A 13,116-nucleotide genomic window follows, 5' to 3' on the forward strand; every position below is an offset into this window, starting at 1 on the left:
GGCTTTATAAATACAAATGGATGTATTAATAAGTAACCCACAGCATAATTATTAACTTAACCATGCTTAAAGAGATATTCAATGTCTGATTTGATATTGTTATCGATCTACCAAATCACTGCCCTTTTATGAGGCTTTCGAAAGGGTCCCTGGTCTTGAAAGGGTCCCTGGTCTTGAAAGGGTCCCTGGTCTTGAAAGGGTCCCTGGTCTTGAAAGGGTCCCTGGTCTTGAAAGGGTCCCTGGTCTTGAAAGGGTCCCTGGTCTTGAAAGGGTCCCTGGTCTTGAAAGGGTCCCTGGTCTTGAAAGGGTCCCTGGTCTTGAAAGGGTCCCTGGTCTTGAAAGGGTCCCTGGTCTTGAAAGGGTCCCTGGTCTTGAAAGGGTCCCTGGTAGTTGAAATTCAATACAAGACTGAGGGACCTTACAGATGTTGTATGTACGGGGGACAGAGGAAGGGTTTGTCATTAAATCGTGTCAACCCCTATTATAGTCCATATAACATATTCTGTGATTTGTTAAGTCAAATGTTACTCTTGAACTTATTTAGGCTTGCCTAAACAAAAAGGCTAAATACTTTTATAATGACTACATTTTAGTTATCCATTTTTTATTAATTTTCTTTTTCTTTTGAATTTCTTTCCAACTTTGACATTACAAGTATTTGTGTTCATTGTTGACAACAAATTACAATTCAATCAATTTGAATCCCACTGTTTACCACCATAAAATGTGAATAAATCCAAAGGGTATGAATAGTTTTGCAAGGTACTGTATACTTATAGTTTAGTTGATTACTCACATGCAGAGTTTCATGAAATGTTTTATCTATGCTTCAATTTAAAAACAAGTGTATTTTGAATGAATATACTAAATTACAATTTAAGTGTTTGAAATGTTAAGTGTGCGTTTAAGTTTAATGATAGTGAAAATATAGTATACTTAAAGACTGAAAAACAATTAATTTAAAGTACACTTTTAATAAGTGTATTGAAGGTTGATGATAATATATTTATAGTTTACTAAAAGACTGAAAAAACTATGAATTTAAAGTACACTTTTAATAAGTGTGTTGAAGTATAATGATATTATATTTATAGTATACTTAAGATGTACTAGAAATATACATAATATTTGAAGTATATTATTACATTTTTCCTACATTCATATACTTGTAATATATTAAAATATGTTTTTAAATTCCGCTTGGGAGAGACAAGAGATTGAAAGGGGAGAGACAAGAGATTGAAAGGGGAGAGACAAGAGATTGAGACAGAGAGAGAGGGAGGGAGAGAGAGAGAGAGAGGAGGGAGGGGGAGAGAGAGGGAGATAAGGTTCTCTCTCTGCTACAGTAATCAACACTATTCTGGGAGAGGCAAAGTGTGGTGCCCAATTTCACACTCAGGTTGATTAACAGTTTCGCTGTTGAGTGGCTCTGTCCCAGACTTCCCAGTAGTGAACTCTCTATCTTTTAAACACACTTCATCCAGCTGAGGGAAACGTCTCCTAAACACGCACACACACACTTTTGAAGATTTCACAACCTGCAATGTGACATAGAGAGCACTTCATTCCAGGTGCTCTTGTGTTTGGAGGCTAGAGCGAAGAATGACATCAACGTGTGGATGGACACTGGATGAACTACAATTTGGAAGCATAAAGGCGACTCATTTTTCTGATGTATTTCAACAGTTTTAAGAACACTAAAATGTACACTAACATCACAGCACACTTCACTCCACATGCAGACCCACAAAACAACTCCACTCAAGGGTCTTTGAAACAGGGTATTCCAAACTTTATTTTCTGTGTTAGAAGTGTACCATGTAGAGTAATCACAGTTAGTGTAATGTCTTCCTATTCGTTTGTGCGACACAAAGAAAAAACACAGACGACACCAACAAAATAAGACAAATTCATGATATTCTATCAATTAGAATCAAACAAAATCAAACAAAAAGACAAAACAAATAGCAAACTAAACCCTGTTAAAGAGAGACAGCAATGAAAGGACAGATCGAGAGGTGAAGGTTGAGAGAAAGTTAAAGAGGAGAGAGAGAGAGAGCTAAACAGTGAGAAAGTGCGAATGCAAGGAGGGAAAAGAAAGAGAAAGTGAAATATATTAGAACCCTGAAAAACGACGGTCCATCTGAGCAGTGGGCGGTGGTGGTGTAAATCAGATGACGCACCTCAGGTACCAACAGACAGACAGACAGACACTGAACAGGGACAGCGACAGATAGACAGGTACAGTACCGGCCAGCCAGAGAGACAGATGGCTGGGCACATACCAGGTTGACAGACAGACAGATCTTGAGTTGAAGAAGGAATCCACCCCGCATGACGAACTGACACACTTTTCAGATATCGAAGACGAAACACTGCTCAGCACGGAAGGAAAAGAGAGCGAGAGCAAAACAAGCATTTAAGCAAACTACTTCTTCAAAAAGGCAATATTTGTCATTCTTGAGTTTAGTGAGGGTTTTAAAATAAATATGTAGAATTCACTAAGATATGTGGAGGTATCAGACCTCTCTCTGGTAACAATGTACAGTATATACACATATTATCTCTTCAATGACAAAATAGCCTTTACACTGTCAAATAATACAACCAGCCATGTCATTATAAGCAAGCATTGTCTTTTGTACAAATACCCATGCAACTCCCTTAAGATACGCAACTCGTTAAGTTCTCACCCTCATTCAACAACAGCAGATATTGCCTTTTTTAAATTTAATGTGCAAGTTACCAAATACATCATTCAACTTAAAATAAAACATTAGGTTATAGTACATTAAAAAAAAAAAAGTCAAAACCTATACAACATTCAAACCTCCGTCAACATCAACGAATGGGATACTGCTTAGTATATACAGACATGTTATCATTCATGCACAGTGTGAACAAGTAGCACATTAATTAACAATTAACATTCCAAAATATGGACATGGCATGTGGGCAGGGTAGAGGACACAGAGAGATGCTGCACAGTCACAGTGCAGACGTACACTATAGCAACACATGCTGGGCAGGAGAAGTCCTTGTGCTTCACTGCACCAGTACACAATGTATGGCTGTACTTCACATGTTCTTTCTTCCTCCTCCTCCTCTTCTTGTCATTTGTAGTTGGTTAGTTGAGTATTAGGGTTGGAGGAAAGGTCTTTTTTAGTATTTCAATGTCATAGTAACCTTTTCAGATCAGAGAAAGGTCATAATGTATAATCATGTAACAGCAGAGTCATCGTCAGCATATAAACAATGTCATCCTTTTCATTAGAATCACGGGAACCAGTGCAATGTTTTTCCTTCAATTCGAAACATCAACCCATCTTTACGAAATGTGAATGTTTTTATCCAAATTTGGAATTAGAAATGTTCTGTTTCGGTCAAACAGGCTTTAAGTACCGCACAGGGATCTTTTTGGTGGTGTTAAGAAACGTCAGTGTGTTAGAAAACACACTCATATTCTGGCTAAGCTGTTACTGGAGTTTCCATTAGAAATAGTTCCCTTTGGCAAAATAGGAGTAAACTCCACTTGGCTTCCATATAAGTACTTTAACCTAGATGGAACCTTCTCAGGGGCTGCAACTTCTGTGGTGAGAAATGACAAGAACGAGACAAAATCTTAATTTTCTAAACCAAACTACAACTATGATTACTTTTACTTCATTTTTACGTTACACATCAAGTATAGTGTATTAAACCAACTCAGTAGGAAACTCGGGGTATTCATCAAATAATGTGGACCGTCTTCCTCTTCCACACACTGACCTGCCTGATGTGTCTGAACTGGACGCGGAGTAACAGTCTTGGATGTAAACCCTTATATCTGGGGACTGGCAGTTAGATGGATTCAAAAGATTGCATCATTAAGACAAAAGCCTTTACCTCAGAAAATAGAAAATAGTCAGTCAATGTATTTCTCACCAGCTTCACTTTGAACGTCTGTAAAATGTCCCTATAGCTACTGTATTTCTCACCAGCTTCACTTTGAACGTCTGTAAAATGTCCCTATAGCTACTGTATTTCTCACCAGCTTCACTTTGAACGTCTGTAAAATGTCCCTATAGCTACTGTATTTCTCACCAGCTTCATTTTGAACGTCGGTAAAATGTCCCTATAGCTACTGTATTTCTCACCAGCTTCATTTTGAACGTCTGTAAAATGTCCCTATAGCTACTGTATTTCTCACCAGCTTCACTTTGAACGTCTGTAAAATGTCCCTATAGCTACTGTCCACCATTACAATTGATGTATTTTATGTTTAAGATATTGTTTATTGAAATATTCCATTTAATGTTTAAAAAAAATGAAGATGTGCAGCTCAGTGGAGAGAGAAAGAGGGTTTAGTGTTGAGGGGTTTATGATAGGAGTGTTGAGGGGTTTATGATAGGAGTGTTGAGGGTGGGTTTATGATAGGGGTGTTGAGGGCGGGTTTATGATAGGAGTGTTGAGGGGTTTATGATAGGAGTGTTGAGGGGTTTATGATAGGAGTGTTGAGGGTGGGTTTATGATAGGGGTGTTGAGGGCGGGTTTATGATAGGAGTGTTGAGGGGTTTATGATAGGAGTGTTGAGGGGTTTATGATAGGAGTGTTGAGGGGTTTATGATAGGAGTGTTGAGGGTGGGTTTATGATAGGAGTGTTGAGGGTGGGTTTATGATAGGGGTGTTGAGGGTGGGTTTATGTTAGGGGTGTTGATGAGTTTATGATAGGGGTGTTGAGGGTGGGTTTATGATAGGAGTGTTGAGGGTGGGTTTATGATAGGAGTGTTGAGGGTGGGTTTATGATAGGAGTGTTGAGGGGTTTATGATAGGAGTGTTGAGGGTGGGTTTATGATAGGGGTGTTGAGGGTGGGTTTATGATAGAGGTTTTGAGGGTGGGTTTATGATAGGGGTGTTGAGGGTGGGTTTATGATAGGGGTGTTGAGGGTGGGTTTATGACAGGGGTGTTGAGGGTGGGTTTATGATAGGGGTGTTGAGGGTGGGTTTATGATAGGGGTGTTGAGGGTGGGTTTATGATAGGGGTGTTGAGGATGAGTTTATGATAGGGGTGTTGAGGGTGGGTTTATGATAGGAGTGTTGAGGTGGGTTTATGATAGGAGTGTTGAGGGGTTTATGATAGAAGTGTTGAGGGGTTTATGACAGGGGTGTTGAGGGTGGGTTTATGATAGGGGTGTTGAGGGTGGGTTTATGATAGGGGTGTTGAGGGTGGTTTATGATAGGGGTGTTGAGGGTGGGTTTATGATAGGGTTGTTGAGGGTGTGTTTATGATAGGAGTGAGGGGTAAAGGGTTTCTGGTTAGGGTTAGTGGTTAAGAATTGACTGTAGAGCCCTTGAGGACTGAGACTGATAAAAAGACCAGTCTGGTAGGAGCTTAGACACAAAGATAGAGAGAAAGAGCCAATAGTGAGAGGCTGCTGAAAGATGTGTAGCCAATGGATGAAGCTAATGCAGAGGGCGATCCAGTACGGTCTCTCTGCATTCTATTGCAATTTGAATCAAGCATGGTAGTGGTGAAACCCCTATTGACTAAACTGGAAATGCAATCTTGGGATAGTTTTGAAAATGATAATGTAAGTTGACAACTAGTTATCTGATAGTTAAAATGGTAACGCTGGCCATTCAATCACGATACGGCCTTAAAGGTAAAAGTATGCTACTCCTTTAACACAACTACACCTACAGCAAGATAAAAGAACAGAGGAAACCTAATCAGATGTTCTACTGGGGATCAAACCGAGGATCAGAAGGTGGTGAGCAGCTCTTGCAGCCTGGCCCTAACTGAGATTTATTAAGACTAACACACAGACAAGAGACTTTCTTCAAAAGTACCTGTTACTCCCCACCCACTATGCTTGCGAACAGCCGTATCTTTGTTTCTTTTGATGTTCATGCATATACATATCAATAATGGTGGTATGGGAATTATTAAAGGATTTCACTCAAATGTCTAGTGTTTAGTTTGAAATGAGCGCCAGGCGTCGACGATATTGTTTCTATAGGGTTGCTGGGTAGGGAGAGACATAACAAACAGCTACACACACACACACACACACGCACACGCACACACACACACACACACACACAACTGTCATTCTACAGACTTCAGAGGTTTCTCTGTCCCAGCGCTGACAGGCCTCTCCTCGCCTGAACAACCAGTCCCATCCCTTATTAAGCACTAGGGGAGGGATCTTTCACTTCTTAAAAGGGGGAAAGGGTGGGGTGGGTCGGGGTTATTAACGACAAGAGAAAAAAGTTTTTCACTGCTGCTGTTTCCTCCTTCTTGTCTCCGGTTAGCTCTTCTAGGGCCTTCTTAAGTTTGTAGCTGTTTAGAAGGCCCTGAAGTGGCAGTAGGCCTCCAGTGAGGAGAACAGAATGTACAGCAGCCACAGGCTGACAAACAGCATGGTGGTCAGTATCTTGGGAGTCCGCGGACCCCCCAGCTCGCCACCGATCGAAGGTCGCCGCCGGTACATCAGCACTCCCACGCAGATGAACGCAAAGATGGTGAAAAGGGTGACGGAGAAGGCCAGGCTCCCCGGGTCTACCTTGAAGTCGTTGCCCTTGGAGTTGTGGTAGATGGCGGCGATGGACCAGGCCACGCCGATGCCCAGGAACACGTTGACCGCGTTGCTGCCCGTCACGTTGCCGATGGATGCATCAGCATACTGGTCCTGGATGGCTGCCACCTTACTGGCAAAGGTGTCTGGAAGAAAGGGAAGAGAGGATGCAGGGGAGGAGGGTGTTGTGTGTGTGATTCAATAAGGATTGGGAAAATGTTATTGGATTGGGGGAATTAATGGTGATGGGGTATGGGGCAGAGGGTGTGGGTAAAGGGTGAGAGGCAAAACAAAAAAGCTCAATATTAATTAAAAGTCTAAAGAACACTGAACAGCATTGTTTCATAAGACATAATTCAATGTAATGTCTGCAGACTATAATCAGGGAGCGAAATGGTCACCGTTGCAGGGACAGGAGTTCCGTCTCAGCAGAAGTCATCTGTCTGGGTCTCTTTCCCCCAGACCCAGATCAATACCTGAGGCAAGCACACAATCTTCTCCATAAATGGCCGGCTATGTGTCTGGATTTAAACAGTCTGCTGTAGGAACAACAGCAGCCCAGCAGGAAGACACCATTCAATTTCTGGAGTGGAGCCAGCTGTTTATGCTAAGTTGCAGTTACCTTGCCAGGAGAAAGTGCTTTCATAGAGAGTCAAGGAACCCAGTCTAATGTTTGAGATGTCTTTCATTGGCAAGTGACAGAGCACTCTGTTTTATTCCCATTTCTGTCCCTCGGTCCCTCCTCACTTCCTCTGTGCACCCTTCCCTTTTATTTTCCTGGTGCCCGAGATTTAGCGAGGGAGGCCAGGTTGAGACAAATTACTCCTCAGGGTGACTCCATTCACTGAGCTGGCATCAGGCTCTAGCCAGCTGGACATGATACCATGGTCATTGGCCTCGAGTGGCACTATTCACTGGGAATCTAGCTTTGCTGACTTCAACATGGCACAAGACGGGCACCGACATGGGCATACAAGTGTGGTCATTACTGGACCACAATAGTGAATAAAGTATCTGTGGTTGATTTAGAACAGATGCTGAGCAATGACTGGTCTGAGAGCTGTAACGTGTAACTGAGGAAGATTCATCACTTAAAAATAATCCATCTCATGTCCAGTGACTGGATAGTACTCACAGGGACTTGTCCCTTGATCCCATGCCTGCCGACTGGCCACTCGGGCCACTCGGGCCTTGCACTGGGCTGGAAAACCACTGGACCAAGACCCAGGAAGAAATACGATTGAAAAACATAAAGTAAATGTATAACCCATTTTTTATGTTACATCATTTTTGTGCATCTCTGAGCAATGTTCTATCATACGATGCAAAACTCACATGAAAACATACAATGACCCTGGGATTCGATAGAACATCACTCAGAGATGCTCAAAAATGTTATAACATTCAAAATGGGTGAATTGTTATTTTAAGTACTGGAGCTATGTACAGAGTCAGGAAGCAGCCATCCACACAACAGTTTAACTGAGATATTCCTCTATTTATCTCTTTCTGTCTCTATGAATAAATTGATTGGTTAAATCTTCTTCTGGCCCATGTATTGTTCAATGACAGTTCTTATTATTTCTTGTGTGTTTTTGTTCTACCTTGTTATTTTTAGTATTACATTGTTATTGATTACTGCATTGTTGGGTTTAGAGCTGGCAAGAAAGACATTTTCACTGTACTTGTGCATGTGACATTGAAACTCGCAACGTCTTCAATCTTCTCTCTACAGAGAATGCTCTAGCTAGCTGGATAGTGTGGTGTATTTAGATGTCTGTGGGAGAGAGCGAGAGAGAGAGAGAGGGAGAGCTGCAGTACAGTAGACTGAGCCAGGCGTTGGCAGTGCAGCAGTCTTTGTGCGGCAGACTGGACAAAAGGTTCTCTCTCTCTATGATAACAGTGTGGTCGGATCCCCTGAACAGAATGCAGGGTGAGGACAAAAGCAGGACGGACAGAAAGACACGGGAGAGAGCTGTGGAGTGGCGAAAGGCTGATGCAGAACAGACAGGGGTTGCCTCGTAAGTGTCTGCACTAATCATCATACTGTGCAGCTTCACTGAGAATGGAAGGAGAGATGGAGGGAACGGAGGGAGGGGAGGGGACACTGGGAACGCCGCAGCCTCACAGTTCTCGACAACACAAACCAGAGCATCTATAGAAAGGGACATGCACGCAAGCACACACACAACAGGGTGGGGACTACTGCAGCTACCCTTTGATACGGGAGGGGCATTTGTGTAGCGAGGAATGTATGACTGTCGGACATAGAATTGCACAGTATGTACTGTCAGATGAAATAGAGAGATTGTTTGTCCCTGCATGGTGTATGTGTGTGCTCGTGCGTGTGTGGGCTGTGTGCTTGTGTGTGCGCAGTTTCCAACCCCAGGCAGTGATTTCCAGCACTGCCACACACACACACATACACACACACGCACTGTAGTCCAATTGGCGGCTGTGATTGTGTAAGGATAGTGTGTGTGGGCAGAGAGAGCATCTCTGTGTGACTGTGTGGTCCTTCTTCTTGCTCCTCTCTATCCTACACCATATATTCAATCTCCTCTGCCCTATCAAGACCGTATACAGCAAAACCTGGCTCCTCTCTACCTCCAAGATAATGGCTTTTCTAAAGCAGATAGAAGAAGGCATAAGCTCCTGAGACTGTTTTACACCTCCCAGTTCCATCTCTATGATAAGAGCTTGCCTGCTAATCACTTCCTGGCTGTGACATCACACAGTCACAGTGGAGACTGTTATCTTTGACAAGCCCTACAATCACCAGCCATTTAACTGCCTACTACACATCTGATGCTCTCTCCGGGCCTATTAACATGCAGCAGCATCCTCTCTCTGCTGCAGCTGCCGTTAATAGCTATATCGGTTACTATGGCAATTGGGCCTCCATGGCCTTGTCCGTCGCTGCTCTCCCTTCCTGGCAAGGCCAGGAGGAAGTGATGGTGATGACGTCACTTCCTGTGTGATGGGAGTGTTCTCACATGACTTGATGCTCCCACACTCCCGCTATCCAATCATGGTTCTAGTGAGTCAGGAAGGACAGTAGCGAGCTTCTAATTTCTCTAGATATGTTAGGATTGTCTGTGACAGTGCACCCCGTAAGCTATCCACACCTCCATGATGAATATATCATGCTCACGCCTACAGACGGCGTCTTGGATTGATCTGGCTGCCATTGGCTGTTTGCATAGTAAGGCCCCTATAGGAGGAGTAGTCCATAGCACTAGAAACAATGACATGTACTATAGGTTCGTGGCAATAGCAAGACACCTTTAAAAGTCTCTCTACCTGCACTGATAAAGAACAGGGAGAGAATTTCTCTAAATACCCAGTCGTTTTCCATCACACCTTCAAAGTGTATCAACCTAGCACAGCAAGCGCACGAACCAGAAAGACTCCACTTTGTGAAGTAGTAAACGTCAACACAGAGGTGGCGGTGATATTTGGCCAGAGAGAGAGGGACGTGACAACAGCTGGACCGATATTTAGATCCGCAGCTTTCTGAGGAAATTCTCTTTTGTGTATATATATATATATATTGTGTGTGTGTGTGTGTGTGTATGTGTGTGTGTGTGTGTGTGTGTGTGTGTGTGCGTTTTCTGTATATACAATACAAGGGTCACTTTTGTATTGCATGATTAAATGCAGAGATTTACATATTCTCCTCAGTGTGCTCTTTATCATACTTAATTTATTTTGAAACACACACACACACACACACACACACACACACACACACACACACACACACACACACACACACACACACACACACACACACACACACACACACACACACACACACTCTGACCTCCCTCTAATTTACTTTTATATGGGCTGCTGATGTTCTTCTCTGGCTCACTAACCATGACAAACGAGGCTCATTGAGACGTGTGGCTGTGGCCTTTGTGCCTTTGTATTGACTATAATTACAGTGGGGTGAGAGGTGTGGCGTGAGGGCTCCAGCAGGGTCCATTTACACAGCAGCACAGCAGCACAGCAGCACAGCGCTACGGCGGCTAATGCTAGCTTAACCCCCTCGGTTATTGTTATCGCTCCTGTGTAGAGTAATGCATCATATTCTAAAGGGCAGGACACCGCACAACACCTGATCCCCATGAGAAATGACTGAATACTAATGAACATGGGTGGCGAAGCAGTGCAGCGGTGTGTGTCTGTGTGAGCATGGTGAGGCAGGGAGGCAGGGTTCAAATTAGGAAGCCACTACGTGTGTACTCTGTTGGAAAGTTACCCATGCACACACAACATGCCTTGTGCAAACAAACAGAATGACAGACACAAAGAATATTGACTGCTTGTACTGTTTCTTTACACATCTTTGCCCTTTGTGCTTGTGAAATGGGGTTTAAAGTATTGGTGAAGTGAGGGGAACAGTGTTTCAGGAGTAATGTCTAGAAGTGTCAGAGCGGTGAGTCCTGAGTGAGTTACAGTGGCTGGCTGGTCAGCAGGTCTGTGAAGCAGCTCAGTGTACAATACATGAACTGAGAGCTAATTAGCTAATTAGCTAAGCACTGTATCAGTCCCAGTTGAAAGCTATTAAGCTGTGTGTGTGTGTGTGTGTGTGTGTGTGTGTTTGGCTTCACATCTGAGTCACTGCCCATCTTCTGCCTCTAAAGACATCAGCCATCTTCTGGACTAACCCACGCCTGACATCTCTCCTACTAGCAATTACTCTGTTTCAACCTTTTCCATTCCATACACTTATGGTTGTGCAATAACACTCATCATAGGAGTGTGAGGTTTATGCCATGGTAGCTGTGAGGGGTTGAACTGATGTTCCATGTGTATTTATTTAGGCTCTTGTTCAACCCTCTCACTTGTATACGGTGATGTTAAGCTGCTCAGGAACAGAGCATCGGCCACTAACTAACATGTCATGTATACATGTAGCAGTATCTAGCTGGGGTGTAAGCAGTGTACATGAATGGTGGGAGGTGAACACTGGACACTGGGAGTGTTCAGAGCGATTAAGGGCTCGATTCAATCCGTATCGCGGAAGTTCAGCGCTATGGCGCGATTGAAATGTAAAGGTAATTTCAGACTGGGCCGACATACACAGCGTTTATCGTGATTCTCTGCCAACGCGAGAACATCGCATTTACATTTCAATCGTGCTGTAGTGATGAATTTACGCGATATGGATTGAATCATGCCCTAATTCTAGAGGACTTTTGTAGGAAAAACGTTACCGCAATTATTACATAGTAGTACATCTAGGTTAAATGCTACTGTAAAAGGAGTGCTACTGTCAACATTACAAAGCAAGTACATCTAGCATAAACACCAGGGTTAGTTTATAATATTACCTGGCACGGAGGTCCCCAGGGCCACGAACACCACGGCGGTGACAGAGTCCTTGAGGCCCACGGTGCAGCCGAAGTGGGAGGCCAGGTCCCCGATGAAGGCTGTGAGCAGGCCGATCATACAGATGGACACCACGAAGCAGGCCCAGCCGTTCCAGTAGTCTGTCGGGGGCACGAACGCAAACAGAACCTTCCAGAAGACGGTGAGGAAGTGCATGACGTAGTCGAAACAGGACGGCAGCTTCTCCTCGCCGCACTCTTCATCCTCGTCATCCTCACCTGGCCGAGAGAAAGAGAGAGGAGAGGGGGACGAGGAGAATGAGAGAGGAGAGGGGGATGAGGAGAACGAGAGAAGAGAGGGGGATGAGGAGAAAGAGAGAAGAGAGGGGGATGAGGAGAAAGCGCATGATGTTAAGGGATCTGAAAGGGTGCGATTGTTTAGTTGATGTATTGAGACGAATGATATTCCTCAAAAGTTTACTGAACACCAGACTATATTTTGTGAAATAAGCGAGCCAAAGATATGATTTGTGATGATGATGCTTTGCTGCTCTTAACATTGGAGCTAATTTGTCAGAGTGTAATCATAGCCTGAGGCTCGGACTGGAGCCAATCCTCTCTAACAGGTACACATCATCTTTGTATGTGTGTGTGTGTATACACACGGACACACATCTTTCTAGACATACAATATTAATCTGGTATTTGACCATCATAATGATTGCATTACTAATGGCCTGAACCACAATCTCAAGGGACCAAAAGAGCCATTTGAACATGTTCACCTTGTGATGCACTGTAAAAGGGCAGACAAATTGCACAATGCCTTTTATCTGAGAAATGTCAAAAGCTATTTTCCATCACATTTTTAACAAGGCAAATTCAAAACACAGAAAAGTCTAACACACACACACACACACACATACATACATACACACACATACAAGTGTGTGGCTGTAGAATGTTCTCAGCTTGCTTTCTTTCTCAGAGAGAGAGAGAAAGAGAGAGTGAGAGAGTGAGTGAGAGAGAGCGAGAGAGAGAAATAGAAAAGGCGTGAGAGAGAGCTCAGCAGTGGGCCTGTGTGAGACATAAAAGTGATGTATCTCTTTTTTCACACACACACACACACACACACACACACACACACACACACACACACACACACACACACACACACACACACACACACACACACACACACACACACAATCCACTATAGC

The 13,116-nt window shown here is 43.5% G+C and overlaps 1 protein-coding gene across 4 annotated transcripts in view; it reads right to left on the reverse strand.

Moving 5' to 3' along the window:
* Nucleotides 1-1,763: 1,763 nt before the first annotated feature.
* LOC139381370 (sodium/calcium exchanger 1-like) overlaps nt 1,764-13,116 on the reverse strand; it is a 178,637-nt gene continuing 167,284 nt past the window's right edge. For all 4 annotated transcript variants that reach the window (XM_071124845.1, XM_071124842.1, XM_071124844.1 and 1 more), the window contains exons 6-7: nt 11,900-12,175; nt 1,764-6,703 (exon numbers count right to left, since the gene is read on the reverse strand). In XM_071124845.1, coding sequence (XP_070980946.1) covers nt 6,327-6,703; nt 11,900-12,175 — 653 coding nt within the window. In that variant the 3' untranslated portion in view covers nt 1,764-6,326. The remainder of the gene's footprint in view (nt 6,704-11,899; nt 12,176-13,116) is intronic.

The sequence above is a fragment of the Oncorhynchus clarkii genome, chromosome 23 (assembly GCF_045791955.1).
Source record: "Oncorhynchus clarkii lewisi isolate Uvic-CL-2024 chromosome 23, UVic_Ocla_1.0, whole genome shotgun sequence".
NCBI lineage: Eukaryota > Metazoa > Chordata > Actinopteri > Salmoniformes > Salmonidae > Oncorhynchus > Oncorhynchus clarkii.